Here is a 15,696-nt window from a genome sequence, read left to right as displayed (position 1 = left end):
ACAGTAACTATTTACATGATTGTGGTAACCATAATATGGTTAATTTACGATACACATGATTGTATCAACCATATATATGGTTACAGTAAACAAATATATGTTTGTGGCAACCATATTTATGATGAATAATTTTATCATAATATGTTGTTCTCAGATTATGATAAGCTTTAAGCCGAGAGTAACATAATATGATAAGTCCTTCATCATATGAATGGTTGTCACAAACATATATTTGTTTACTGTAACCATATATATGGTTGATACAATCATGTGAATCGTAAATTAATCATATTATGGTTACCACAATCATATAAATGGTTACTGTGACTATAATATAGTTAAAAAACTTGTAACAATATTGAAATGGTTACAGTAACCATGCCCAACTATATTTTTTCTCTGCGTGTGGTTTAAGGCTGAAATACAGGATTATGCAAAACACGAACATGACAGAGAGTGACAGACCCTACAGTCGTCAGAACAACAAATAATCCCATGCCAAAATTGGAAAATCTTAAATTATTAAGAAATCATATTGAGGAAACTAGGTTCTTAACATAGCCGACCTTGGTTTTTTAGGCTTCTGAAAAATCAGTGATTATTTCATTGCTTTAAAGTTGGATATTATTTCATTTCTGTGGGGTTTAATGTTATTGGGACTTAAATAATTAATTTTAGAGTTATTTCACGGTACCTTGGTAAGAAATTCATCTTTAGAAAGTGATTCTGATTCCCTTGGTAAGTGGTACTACCTTTTTTAATTTATAATATGAAAATGAAAAACTGTTAAACATTCTGTTGATACATGATTTAAACAACCTTTGATTTAAGTAAATAAAACTTTAAAGAATAGGTTTAAAGGTCATACACACGCCAAAGAAGCAACTAATCACGGAATGGGCACTGCTGACACACGCACACACACCAACCTGACCAGTCATCATTAATACCTTGTTTTCCAATTACCGCCTCACGGGAATCTAATTGCTTACAATATTAAGCCTGTTTAATTTCTTTGTCGACATTTTTCTAACCCAACATGCACAAGTAAGTGGTCAGTCAGTCAGTCAATATGTTGGAAAAAGCCCATAAAATGTGTCTTATTAAATATAAAAACATTATTTGGGGTTGAGATTTTATAAACCTAAAAATCCCTCCTTTTATGCCTAGATGCATGTTTGTACGTATCTACGGTAGGTTAGAAAGTATGACCGATGGTCAACAACGGTCAACCCAAAATTGATTTATGTTGTGGAAGGAATTAATAGGGAGGGTTGTTTTTTATTTGCAAACAAAACAGAAGTTTTTAATGTCTTGTAGAGAGCAGTAATTTATGTATTTTTTTGTTATTCTAAATTATATTGCATATATGTAAACACTTTTTATTTGTTTGGAGACAAATATGTCGATGATAAATAACAAATTATTAAAAGTTTTAATTAAGGGATTCACTGTGGTTTATAATCCAGATGGAAAAAATTATTTAGTAGCATTTTTATATCCAAGAATTTAGTTTGAAAGTTATTTACTAGGTATTTTTCAAGTTGCAGTTAAACTTGGAACACAATATTTAAATTAATGTTTAACTTGTTTAAAAAGCATTGTTATCAACAGTATAATTCATTTAAGTAATACCTTAAAATGTTTGTACTTTTTAAGGGTAGGGGAGGGGGGTCCAGTTTTATTTTTGCAAAAAGCGGGACAATTTTAAAAATAGGTGAAAAATGGCGGGATTTTAAAAACATTCGCGGTACAAAAGATAATAAATTATAGTATAATATATAATTATTATACCTCAACTATCTTAACACTAGCGGAGTCCACTATTAAGTGCGAATGGTCGGTCTTGCATCATTGCAAATGCAAAATTGTAAAGGTTTTTTTGTGTATGTATTTTGTTATTGGATTACAGTAAAATTTTGCATTTGCAATGATGCAAGACCATTCGCACTTAATAGTGAACTCTGCTACAGTATTTTTCCCAAATTGTAAGTTTATGCTATAAATGTGTAAATCCTTTAATAAAGTTTAATTAAAGAAAATTTCGTCCAGTATACTTGATTTGGAACTTGATCTGTAAATTTTCCATACAAAAAATAAAAAAAAATATATTGGGAGCCAAAATAACTGCACATCATTTGAGGCCAAGAACGAATCAGCCAATAGCGGCTACTCTGTTCCAAAGTGAAGCGTATTGCAGAGAGAACGTTCTGCTTCAATCGAAACAAATAGAAGTCGGATGGGGCAACGTTTGGACTATAAAGCGGAGGAAGCAAAACTTCCCAAACACTTTGTTTAAAGTGGTTTTTAACAGGTACTGCAGCATTTCAGACGTCTTTCAACGTGTCTCAGCTTCAATTCCTATTTCACTGCTTTTGGATGAATCCTGCTGCCTGCAAAGGTTTTGAAATTGCTGACTCAGTAGTTCCAAATGATTTCGCAAGCTCTTGTTGAGTTTGACAACTATCTTTATTGAGTAACGCTTCCAATTCTTGGGCATTTCAGTCACGGACAACCAGCCAGAAGATGGATATAATGATTTTTAATTATTCAGAGCCGATTGATCATTAATAAATAACTGGTTAAGTATACGAACTCTTTTCTGAATAAATATTTGCTCACGGAAAATACACACATATCAGTTCCACTAATTGTTTAAATTTTTAGATTTAGAAAATCCAAAAAAGCGGGAATTACGAATCCCGAGCGGGACAATCCCGCGAAAATCGGGACAATTGCAACCCTACTTCCAAGCCTCATAAAAATTTATGTTTTTGAATTATTGACTTTTTACATAATTTAACTTTAGTTTAAATCTAAAAGTAACTTATATTTAGTTCGATTTCAATATTTTTTTTTATTTTTTTAACGGATGAAGTCATTGTATTCAAATATGCCCCCCATACGGGGCAGTTTTGAGCTGCAATTTTTTTCTTATAGCGTTTAAGTACAAAAATACCATAAACAGTTCTATTTTCTTAATATATAATAAATTCGATTTATTTATTAAGAAAAACCATAAACATTCCCATTTAAAAATAAAAAACAATAAATCTATTTCACGAAAGAAAAGACTCTTACAAAAACATAAAAATAAGTGAGTGAGCTATATTCGGCTGTGCCCAATATGTACTGTGCCCAATATGTACTTTTTTGGAAATTATTTTTTTAAATTTTAAAATTTTTATTTTTTATTATTTGTATTTATTTACTGCAACTAGTTATATTTTCTTAAAAACTAACAAAGAATTTTATTCAGTTTGTATAATTATTGGGATGCGAGTCATAGATAGACTCGTGAATATAAATAACTAATTTCCCACTAGGTCACTAGGCTTAATTCGCTTCAATCTTCGCCTTAGACCAACTGTATTATTGAGTTATTCTGGAATTATGTTTTGCAGCCACGTTGTGTATTTCTTCCTTAACAGTTTTAGAACTAGATCGCGATGAAGGTCTGAATTACGAATATACCATGGAGCATTTACTATACTCTTGAACACCTTATTTTGGAACTTTTGAATTTGGTCGATATATTTCTTGTTGGTGCAACCCCACAGTTGTATACCATATAGCCATATTGGTTTTATTGATTGGTTATATATAAGTAATTTATTTTCTATTTATAGAACGCGTTTTCTACCAATTAACCATTTAAGTTTACGCCATTTAATATTTAATTCAATACATTTTTTCTTGACATGTTCATTCCATCTTAATTTTGCATCTAATGTCATTCCTAGATATTTGGCACTATTATAATAAGGGACAGCAACACTTTCCATGTATATAGGTAAGTTTGTTGTAGTTTTGTTAGTGAAGTTAATATGAACTGATTTAGTGTTATTTAGTTTGATACGCCATTCCTTTGTCCAAGCTGCTATTTCATTCATCGCATTTTGTAGGTTTATATTTGCAATAGTCTCCGTTTTGGAAACAGAAAGGATAGCAGTGTCATCAGCAAATGCTGCTACGGTTGTATTTGTTGGCACTGGTACATCTCTCGTGTATAAGAGATATAGCATTTGACCTAGTATGCTTCCTTGTGGGACACCAGTATTTATCTCTTTCAGATTAGAAAAGACATCCTCCTTCTTAACACGAAAATATCTACTCTCAAGGTAAGACTTTATAATTTCTACGTAAACAATTGGTAATAGCTCGTAGAGTTTATATAACAGACCAGAGTGCCACACTTTATCAAATGCTTTTGACACGTCTAGAAAAATAGCTGAATATATATTTTTATCTTCCATAGCCTTTTCAATCACATTTAGAATGCGATGAACTTGGTCGATTGTTCAGTGACTATTTCGAAATCCAAATTGGTGAGTGGGTTTTAGACGTTTAAGAAATATAGTCTCAAAAAGTTTTGACAAGATAGGTAACAGCGAAATTGGCCTGTATGAAGTAACTTCAGTCTCAGGTTTTCCAGGCTTTGGTATTATAATAACTTCAGCAACTTTCCACATGCTTGGTACATGTTGAAGGCTGAGACAGACGTTGAAAATTTGGGATATTTTATCTAGGCAAATAAGTGGCAGATGCCTAAGCAGCTCGGATGTTATTAGGTCAAAGACAGGACATTTTTTTAATTTCATATTAAATATTGCCACTCGTATTTCATCTGTTGTGACGTTGTCTATTCTAACATTTTGATGAGCATTGTTATTTGTAACAATGTTATAATTTTCTAAATCATTTTCGTAGAATATATTTGAAAGATAATTTGAGAATAATTTAGCTTTTTCGTTTTTCGTTTTCGCCCATTTTGAAGAATTAACTCTAATTGGAGAATTTCTATTTATTGGTCGGTCTGTGGATTTATCATTTGTAAGCTCTTTTAAATGTCTATTGATTGTTACATTTTTGAATTTCTTTATTGCTAACTTAGGTTGTGTGTAATATGATTTAGACGTGTTTTTTCTGTTGGTGATCTATTTTGCTGCCATCTTTTTCGAATTTTACGTTTAAGAGAAATCATATTTCTTATATCTTTGGGATAACGATGAATAGCAGTGCTACTAGAAACAAGAGGGGTACTTTTCCAGGCAGATGACTGAATTTGTTTAGTTAATGTTTCAACTTCATTCTCAAGTTGTTCGATAGTGCTTGGATTTGAATTGTACTGAATAATATTAGAGAGAATTGATTGGAAGTATTGCCAGTCTGTACATCTATTTGTTAAAAAAGGAGGTGGATCTTTTGGTAAGGATTCTACATATAGTGTTAGGAAACGGGAGAGTGATCAGAATTGAGCTCAAATCCATCTTCTACTTTAATGTGATTTTTAGATATTTTTCTTATGATAAAAAAATCTATAAGATCAGGTTGCTTTCTTTGGTCTGTGGGCCAGTATGTGGGGTTTCTTGTTTTTATTACTTCACATCCAGTAGCTCTAGTAGCTTGAAGAAGTTCCTTCCTTTAGTGGTTGTAAGGCGTGATCCCCAGTAGGTATGTTTTGCATTAAAATCCCCAACAATTATGGATCTTGAATCGTTCTTATCGATTAAGAGCTTGTATTTATCAAATTTGATTTGATGACGTGGTGGACTGTAAAGAGATGTAATTAAAAAACTTTCGTTACCGGTATAAATTTTTATAGTTGTTGCTTGAAATTCATCAGTTTGAAGATTTTCCTCCTGGTTATGCCTTATATTTTTCCTAACAATCACTGCACTTCCTCCTCTTGCAGTGTTGCTTGGGTGAGTAGTATGGTATATTTCATAATTTCTAAATTTTATAAAGGATTGTTTTGTGAAATGCGTCTCAGCAATTAAACATACATCTATTTTTTCCTCGTTTAGGACCACCTCCAATTCAAATTGATGCTTTTGTAGTCCGTTTGCATTCCATAACATGACTTTTAAAAAATTTGCCATTTTTATGCATTTATATTTGTTTGCTCTAGAAGAGCTAAGCGTTGTTCAATCGATTTAAAGAAATTTTCTTGCATATTTAGTCGATTTAAAATTTGTTGTAGAGCGTCATTTGAGCTACCTGGTTGTTGAATTTTTGTAACCTCTGCGAAGGATTTTTGTTGCGAAAAATTAGGAGCGTAAGTAGTTGCTTCTGTATTAAACGTTACACGTTTAACGCTTGGGTTATTTTTAAGTGATTTTTTTTTTTTAATTTATTAGTGAACAAATTTCTTTTTTTAAATTTTTAAAAAATTTTTTTTTTTAATTTTTAAATTTTTTTTTAAATTTATTAGTGAAAAAAAAATTATGAGAAAAAAAATTTTGTTGGTAAAACAATTCGGGTTAAAAAATATTTTTCCCGATTTTGACCCATTGTAGTTCCAAATTACTGTAGCATTATATACATCGTTGCAAAGGACTTTGAAATATATATCATTACATATCCATATTGCCTATATTAATGACCAGGGAAACCGAAAAAAAGCGTTTTAAGCGCTTTAAATATGCAGCAAAAACTTTAAAATATGCTCTTAAAATTTAAAAAATATGCTCTTAAAAAGCAAACTTTTATATAATTTTTAACCAAAAAATATACTTTTATTTAAAAAAATCAATACAATTTATTTCTAAAAAGGTAAAGTAACATAAAATAAACAAAAATAACATGAACTAAAACAAGTATAAAAAAAAAATAAATACAACATAAAAACATAAGGTATGAAAAGGCCTCGAGAGGTATTTTTTGATGATATTTTATATAAGGGGCATTTCACGTCAAGTGAACCAACTTTTGAAATCGATGTCTTCCATGTTAGTTCTATTGTCACCAATGTTAGTTCTATTGGATAGTAATTCGGACACCATAATTCAACAAGATCGGTCAAGAACTCTCTGAGTTATAGGAGGTCAAAATTTGACATTTTGGCCAAACAGGTGTTTTTTTTATCCATATAACTTATTACCTATTGTTCTGAATGAATTATTCACAACTTTTCAATCTGAATAGGAGGATGTCAAAATTGGATTCACAAAATTAACACAACTGAGGCCAAAACATTGCGTTTTGGCAGGAAGCAGCGGAACTCACACAGTATGTGTTTGTATTTACCATGAAAATGTTAAATTGATGTTGAAGGAAATAAACTTAAATTACTTAAAAGATGATTCATCAGAAGATTTACACCATTACCGCGATTGCCTTAAATTGACTATGTGCCCTAATGCTACAACTTCTTGCCACTTAGGTGAATGTTCGAATTGCCCGGAAACCACATCCATCAAAGAAAATTTAATCAACTCTTTTGATCGAGAATGTATTGAGGAGTTAAAATTTGAATCTTGGCTTCAGACTGAAAGATGCACACTGAAAACCATAATTTTAAATGTGGATGATTTTGTGGAAGAACTGTGTAGAGGATTGCTAAATTTGAGAACCCATGACTTTTTAGTCAAAGAGCAGTGGTCATTCTTCAAGGACTTGAAAACACATTTGAAGTCTGGTGAATTCATTATTTCATTTGATTTCGCAGAGAACTATAAATATGTTCTTCAGGATTCCATACAAGCATTCCACTTCAATAACGACCAAGCAACTATATTCACAGTAGTTATTTATTACATAAATTATTATATAAATTGATCTATTGTGATTAAGATTAAATTTTACTAAATTATTCATCTTTTTATTATTATTATTATTATTATTATTATTATTATTATTATTATTATTATATATTAAATTAATTATTATTACAAATAAATAACAAAATTAAATTATTCAACATTTCCATAGAAAAAAAGTGATTTTTATTCCTGAGGTTAACATATTATGGGTATTACAGTATCGAGGCTATGAAATTTTAGTTGGATATGTTACATACCATCGGAAAGGCTAATGTGTCTAGTTTCTCTGCGTAAGTTTAATTTTTAAGGTTTACACACAAATATGAAAAAAATTAAAATAGTGCAAAAATAAAAAAAAATAATAAAAAGAGTCCATTTTGGAAAAAAAAAGTCTTGAGTTACAAAACATTTTTTTTATAGATATCCCACTCGCATCCCACTAAGCGACAAAAAGGGTGTTAAAGGAAAACACATAAGCTTTCTTCTGAGCAAAAAAAAAATTAAAAAATGGGTCCATTTTTTTAAAAACAGTCAACAAAGTTTTTGATTTTGCAAAAAAATTCAAAAATTTTAAATCTTGAGTTACAAAATATTTTTTTTGATAGATATCCCACTCGCATCCCACTAAGCGACCATATAGGTCGCTTAGTGAAAGACCTAAGCTTTCTTAAAAAAAATAAAAAAAAAAAATAAAAAGGGCCCATTTTGAAAAAAAAAGTCATAAATATTTTTGATTTAAAAAAAAAAAAACAAAAATATTTTATTAAATTTTTTTAATTTTTTTTTCGAAAGATTGCATAAATAGCTATCTAAACTATTTGGGACACATTTTGCTAAGAACAATAGGTAATAAGTTATATGGATAAAAAAAAACACCTGTTTGGCCAAAATGTCAAATTTTGACCTCCTATAACTCAGAGAGTTCTTGACCGATCTTGTTGAAAAATGGTGTCCGAATTACTATCCAATAGAACTAACATTGGTGCAAATTTCACTTCTTCAATTAATGTTATTATTGCAATAAATTACAAAATATTGACTTAAATTTTCAAATAAAAATCGTTGTCTATTGGATCTGAAAACATTTTTATACATAGAAAATGTTCTTTCGACATCAACTGATGTTATAGGAGCAAATTTAAAAGACAATATTTATTTAACACTTAGAACGGTTAAGTTTGAATTAGAACTAAAGTTTGACATTTAGATGGCGCTTTTATTAAAATAGTGCTTATTTTATATTAAAACAAGTAAGAGAGCTATATTCGGCTGTGCCGAATCTTATATACGCTTCACCAAATTATACTTCGAATTAAAAAATTTAAATATTTTTAGCTGAACAAAAATTTTTATTCAGTTTTTTTAATTTTTTGGAAAAAAAAAATGTTTCGAATTGTTTTTTTTTAATTTTTTTTTTGGTGAAAGCTGTAACACAACAGCGAAAAATAAGTAAGACAAAATTTGTTTTTGATAAAGTCAAGATATGCTATTAAACAGTAAAATATGCTCTAAAAATGCAAAAATATGACATAAATATGCTCTTAAAACAAATATATGCATTTAAGGGTAAAATATGCAAAAATATGCACTAACAAATCGATGCCAAAATTCTTAAATATTTCTGACACGTGTAAATATCTTATCCATGTGCTCATTAGACTCACCAGAAAAAACATGCATTTGCATATTTTGGTTTCCCTGTTAATGACTTAGTAATCCAGATATAGATAAAAAATAGGCCAAAAATCGAGGTATTTCTGGTTTTTTCCTTATATCTCAGCCATTTGTGGGCCGATTTTTTCGATTTTAAATAGCAACCGAGCCGGAAGAATTCCCGATATATCTCAGCCATTTTAAATAGCAACCGAACCGGTAGAATTCCTGATATATTGATTTGTCAGTCATGTTGATTTCAACATACAGATTAACGATCCAGAATATTAATACTTTGTGGGGTCGCAAATAAAAAGTGTAGAAATTACAATCGGAATGACAAACTTATATATACCCTTGCCACCTTGTCATGGTGAAAGGTATAAAAATTACAATTGCACTGCAAAAACATGGGTGACCATTAGAGTGTCCTGTAGTGTACCATATATGTCCACCATACACACAGATAGTAGTGTACCTCACATGTGCACTATGCACATTAGAGTGGGTAAATTTTTTTCTCGACAAAGCGGTTATCAAAATCGTAATCTACGATGAATTCTAAGAAGTTTTGCCTAAGAAACCATGGGTCTACAATCAAAATGGAGCTTCCCATTTTTAACGCGAGAATTGTCCTTTCGTATTTTATATTTTTGTTTAAATATGATAACATTTTATTGGGCCTTTTTAGAAACTTGACTATGTTTGGGCTTTTTTAAATGAAAGAAAGGCCAAAAATATGAATCTTTGCAAAAGGAGAAAATTAACAATAAACTTCACCCGAGGATGGTTACAAAATCTCATATTGTGGTTGTGCGAGAACCTGAAACCGATATTTTGGGTCACAGTGGGGAAATGAAAAATAAAAAAAGGTGCAAATAAGCTGGTAAGTTCTAAACCAATAATCGGATTTTAATAAACTCCGACTAAGGTGGGGCGGAGTCTCAAGAACCCAAATTGGGATGTCTCGGGTATATTTAAAATTAAAAATGATGCCAAATTTTTGTTCTCTATCCGATTTGAAAGATTTGTACATATGTAGAATCTACAAGACTAGAATTACAAAACATAGGTTAGGTTAGGTTCCATGGGTAGCCACTCTTCAAGCAGCTCACTTGGGTCCATTCAAAACTGATCCCATTGTGATACCCAAGGGGTAAACATCTTGGTATTAATTATACGTCCGTTGTTTCCAGGCTAAACCAACCAGATTCTCTGATGAAAGAGTAGATTCGTCTAAGACTTATCCTTGATAGCTCATCTAAGCATGATAGGAATGGTGTTCCGAAGATACGTTCCCTCAGATTTATCAGAGCCGGGCATTGACAGAATAGGTGTGACACCGTCTCATCCTCTTCTTCATTATGGCAGCTCCTACAGTAGTCATTATACCGTAGGCCCAATCTCCTAGCATGTGTCCCAATTATACAGTGTCCTGTAATGAAGGAGACAATTAGCCTTATTTGCTCACGACGAAATTCCATAAGTAGATTCGTCCTGCTGGCATCATATACGGGCCAAGTAGACCTCGTTGTAACACAGGAAGACTCATTGGTCCACCTGCTTTGTGCAGATTCATATAGTGTCCGCTGAACAGCCATCTTGCATATAGCAAGGGAAATACCAGAAAAGGGGTCGATCTCATCATCATCCATCATCGCCCCCATTTTGGCCAGTTCGTCAGCTATACAATTACCCTGATTACCATCGTGGCCAGGGACCCATATAAGCGTTATCCTAGAATGTCTCGCTATCTCATTAAGGGATACCCGGCATTCCTCGGTTAACCTAGATGTCGTAAAGACACCCGCTATTCCTTTAACGGCAGCCTTGCTATCGGTAAATATACATATATCACCAGATATTTGATAAAACCTCAGCCAGTTGGATGCACGTTTAATGGCCGTAATTTCCGCCTGAAGAGCCGTACAGAAGTTAGGTAGCCTGAAATAGGATTTAATCCCATAGTTCTCAATAAAGAAACCACCACCGACCCTATTGCCCCTCTTTGAGCCATCAGTGAATACCCTTATGACATCATCAGGGGGTAAGAGTCCGCGCTGCCATGAATCCCTATTCGGGATCTTAATATGGAAATGCATATCGAAAAATGGTTTTGCGATGCAGTAATCGACATTACTATGTAAGTACCCATAGTAGTTCAGTATCTTAGAGTGCCCATGATCTTTACCATACCACGAACATCCAGCATTTAGTCTCACAGCAGAGTTGAGAGCCATTTGTATCACCATCAAATCAACTGGTAGCCAGTTCAGGATAGTAAAAAGTGCCATAGAGGGGGTAGTCCTTATAGCGCCTGTAATCAGTATCGCAATAGTCCTGAGAACTCGTTCCACAGCCTTACGGTGAGTAGCATTATCCAAGGCGTGCCACCACACCAACACTCCATAGAACAAGATGGGTTTAACAACTGCTTTGAAGATCCAACTGATACCCTTCGGCATAATACCCCAGTTTGTACCAATTGCCTTCTTACAGGAGTAGATGGCTACATAAGCCTTGTTAATCCTGTTTTGAATATTCAAATTCCAGGACAATCTTTTATCTAGAATGATGCCAAGATACTTCGCATTATCTCTAATCTCAAGACTGATTCCATTCAGTCTAGGTGGTCTGAAGTCATCGATCTTATACCTCCTAGTGAAGAGAACCAGTTCCGTTTTTTGTGGGTTCACACTAAGTCCACATGAAATACTCCACTCACTCAGTGTACTTAATGCTGATTCCATACAACTGGATATTGTATCCAGAAATTTACCAGATATAAAAACTGCAACATCGTCAGCATATGCGACTGTCTTGATCCTTCTGTTGTCCATCCTGATCAACAGGGAATTCATAGCCAAATTCCACAGAAGTGGTGATAAAACACCCCCCTGCGGGGTTCCACGATTGGCCACTTTTAAAACACTTACACCACCTAAAGTAGCACAAATGACTCTATAACCGAGTATCTTTTCGACTAGTCGGCGAACACATAGATCAATTCCCAGTTCATCCATCGCAGATAGGATGGCATCGGGCCTGACATTATTAAAAGCTCCTTCAATATCGAGAAAGGCAACAAGTGAATACTCCTTATGTATTAGCGACTCCTCAATGGAGCCAACTAGCGAATGTAGAGCTGTTTCCACAGATCTGCCTTTGGTGTAGGCATGTTGGGATTTAGAGATGAGTTCCGACGGAATGGTCATTCTCAGATATACGTCAATCACCCTTTCTAGGGTTTTCAGCAGGAAGGATGCAAGGCTAATTGGCCTATAATCCTTTGGTTTAGTGTGAGTCGCCTTACCACCTTTAGGAATGAAGACTACTCTGCATCTCGTCCACCATGTGGGGATATAGGTCCATCTAATACACGCTGTGTATATGCTAATGAGCCATGGTACAACTATTTCTTCGTTCTTTTGAAGATCAGCAGGAATAATGCCATCCGGCCCAGGAGATTTAAACGGGTCGAAGCTTTTGATTGCCCATTGGATTCTATCCCTGTTTATCGGAACAGAGTTATCACCCGGAGCAACAGAATCGGCAGCCCCATTCATAGTCTCATCATCGACTGGAAGGCAACCTGGAAAATGAGTATCTAATAGGACCTCAAGTGTTTCCTTACTATTCAGAGTCCATCTACCACAGGGTTTCTGGATATAGCTTGGTACAACCGGTGAAGTTGATAGAATTTTACGTAATCGGTTAGTCTCAGAGGATCCTTCCACGCCGCTACAGAAGTCCCTCCAGGCTTTCCTTTTCGCATTCCTCGTAAGGTTCTTAAAGTGGTTCACTGAGGACTTATATTCCGGCCAGTTACCCAGCCTCTTTGCCTCGTTGAACAATTTACGACACGCCCTTCTTGCGTGTGCAATCTCAGGGTTCCACCAGGGTGGCTTATTCCTACCCCTGCAGATATTCGGCTTACAGGCCAAATTAGTAGCTGATTGGAACGCTTCTGTGAGTGCCTCAACTGCTACCTCAATATCGTCCCTATTTTCAATAGTGGGCGGGTTTGGTAGAGACCGGGAGAGTACATCACTCTGCAACTCCCAATTGGTCTTCCTCCTATTTAGAATGGTATTATCATTCCTATAAGTTACACTGATATTGAAATCAATATATAGATGATCAGAAAAAGAGCAGTCGTCGGAGACAGCCCAATTGTTAATCATACTGTGGTGCTCAGCACTCACAAGTGTTAAGTCTAGTACCTCACTTCTGTTTGAAACAATGAAGGTAGGTTCTGAACCTCTATTAACTACTTCCAAACTACTATTAAGTATGAAACTGAAAAGACTCTCACCTCTTGTGTTGGTGTCGCTGCTACCCCATACAATGTGGTGCGAGTTAGCGTCAGCACAGATAACCAATGGTATCCTGGACTCATTCGCCTTTTTCACAGCACTACGGATATCATCGTTTGGTGGATGCTCCCCGTGGTCATGCGCCATGTAGCTGGATATCAGCCATAACAAACAGCCTTCATTAGTTTCCCATGAGACTGCTACTGTATCTTCATTACTGTAATCAGACAGAATGAAGATTTTCAAAGAGCTTTTAGCCAATATACAGGATCTAATTTTACCTGCGCCTTTAGCGAAGTAGAGCTTATAGCCCTTCAAACATAGTCCACAGATACGGTCCTGATGGACCCAAGGTTCCTGGACCATGACTAGCTCCTCCCCGTTCTGAGCAATTCGGAGGAGCAGTGCAGCTGATGCTGCTTTAGAGTGGTGAAGGTTTATCTGGGTCACCCTCACCATGCTCCATTTTTACAATAGTGACGTCGGCGTCCTCCTGGTCAGAATTCAGGAGGGCGTCCTCGTCCACCACCTCATCCATCCGTTCAAAGAATGTACCAACTAGTTCGGAGACTGAGTTGGTATCTTCAGTGTCGGCTGGATCAGTGGCGTCATTGCAATCCATGCCCTCTTCCGAGAGCATGGGCTTTACATCACCTGAGGATGTATCGCCTTTGTTGTCGCTACGGTAGACACGCAGGATGATCGTACCAAATCCATAGTAGACCTTCCCTTGTGCCTTCCTTAGCGGCCCCAAAGAGTCCTTATTCAGGACAACGATCGCTTTCCTTGAAGAGCCCTCAGCGTCCGTAACCTTAACAACTTTCCAGTCTTGAGTTGGAAGCTGTGGGTTACAGCACTGAAGGATCTCCAAGATCTCCTCCGGGCTAGATGGCTCAGCTGGTATTTTAGCTATGGATCTAGGCTTTCGGGGTATCTCACTCACAGATACCACCTCAAGCCTAGACCCCGGCCAAACCTCACCCAGTGATGCGACGGCAGTCTTTAGTAGCAACGCTGAGCGTTCATCTACACAAGACATAAGTTTTACGTGACCCTGGTACCAACCAGCGTCATCGCATTGTGGAGGAGTGCCTGGGTTCTCTTTGAGAACTTTCCAAAACACCCCTACCAGTTTTTGCTTCACCATATCCCAATTCAATTGAGATATGGATCCGTCATTCGCACTCCGGTCGATAACCGCCCTAACAAGACTGTCTTTGACAATCTCGCTAAAGGATTTAGCTAACGACCTTTGTGCCGCTTTGGGACGTTTAGGTCCCGGTTGCTGGCTCTTGGTCGCTGTATCCTCCTCTGAACGTTGCCGTTTAGGCCCCGCTGGTAATTCAGCAGAAGGAGGAGCGGTCTTGAGACCAGCAATATAGGCTTTCGCCCAGGAAAGCGAAGCTTGTTGCTCCTTAGTGAGGTCCTCGACTTTTTTCGAGCCAAGTGCCTCAACAAAGCGGTAAGCGGAACGCCTGGTGGGAGCAGCCCTTCTAGCAGGGTTTTTATGCCTGGGGTTAGTTTCAGAGCCGGGATTGGCCAGGGGTGATGCGTCTTCAGGACAGGAGGATTCCTTCACAAGACCTGAGCGCACAGTTGGCATATGGGAAGCATCCGTGAGGGGCGACTTAGTCGCTTCCCCCTTAGAGGCACCCGAAACAGGGGATTTAGCCGCCTTGACGACTTGGGCTTTCGCGGCTTTGGAGGTACTTGGAGAGAAGTCCAGAGGTACCTCGCCGCTTAGGTCACTACCACCTATTGCCTTGGATTTTTTACAATCAGCCAATCTGGGTATGCCAGATTGACCTCTTGCGACACCAGTAGCATGCAGACTAGTCTGGCCCGGTGTGATCACCTGACTAGCCTGAGTTGCAGTAGCATTCGACTCACCACAGCCCGAAACCATCGCTGTGGGAGTAGGGTCCCCGGAGATTATGAAGCCCCCGACCGGGTACATGGGGCATGCCTTATCCTCTTCCATGTGTCCTGATGGACAATTACTTGCATTTTATACCTGCTGCCAGGTGTTGAGATAACTGCCGCCCCATTGGAGAAACAGACGCAGACCACCAGCCGCCCAATATGGGAAACAGACGCTGGTGGATTTCGGACGGACATTAATGAGTCCTTACGGACCAGCCGGACTATCCACCTTAACCACCCCTCTCAATGAGGGGAAAATG

At 36.0% G+C, this 15,696-nt stretch overlaps 1 protein-coding gene across 1 annotated transcript; it reads right to left on the bottom strand.

Annotated features, from left to right (window-relative positions):
* Positions 1 to 13,373: 13,373 nt before the first annotated feature.
* LOC135958542 (uncharacterized) lies at positions 13,374 to 15,494 on the bottom strand. Its single transcript, XM_065509444.1, has 2 exons — positions 13,795 to 15,494; positions 13,374 to 13,730 (listed from the first exon to the last, which is right to left on the bottom strand). The coding sequence occupies exon 1, from the start codon at positions 15,492 to 15,494 to the stop codon at positions 13,935 to 13,937; it is 1,560 nt and encodes a 519-aa protein (XP_065365516.1). The 3' UTR covers positions 13,374 to 13,730; positions 13,795 to 13,934.
* Between the last annotated feature and the right edge of the window lie 202 nt (positions 15,495 to 15,696).

Source organism: Calliphora vicina, chromosome 4, assembly GCF_958450345.1.
Source record: "Calliphora vicina chromosome 4, idCalVici1.1, whole genome shotgun sequence".
In the NCBI taxonomy this organism is placed as follows: domain Eukaryota; kingdom Metazoa; phylum Arthropoda; class Insecta; order Diptera; family Calliphoridae; genus Calliphora; species Calliphora vicina.
The sequence above is the reverse complement of the archived record's forward strand: the minus strand, read 5'-3'. Positions and strand labels throughout refer to the sequence as shown.

What these genes read in the sequence shown, in the direction of transcription:
- LOC135958542 (XM_065509444.1), bottom strand. Translation starts at nt 15,494, where the DNA reads ATGGAAGAGGATAAGGCATGCCCCATGTACCCGGTCGGGGGCTTCATA.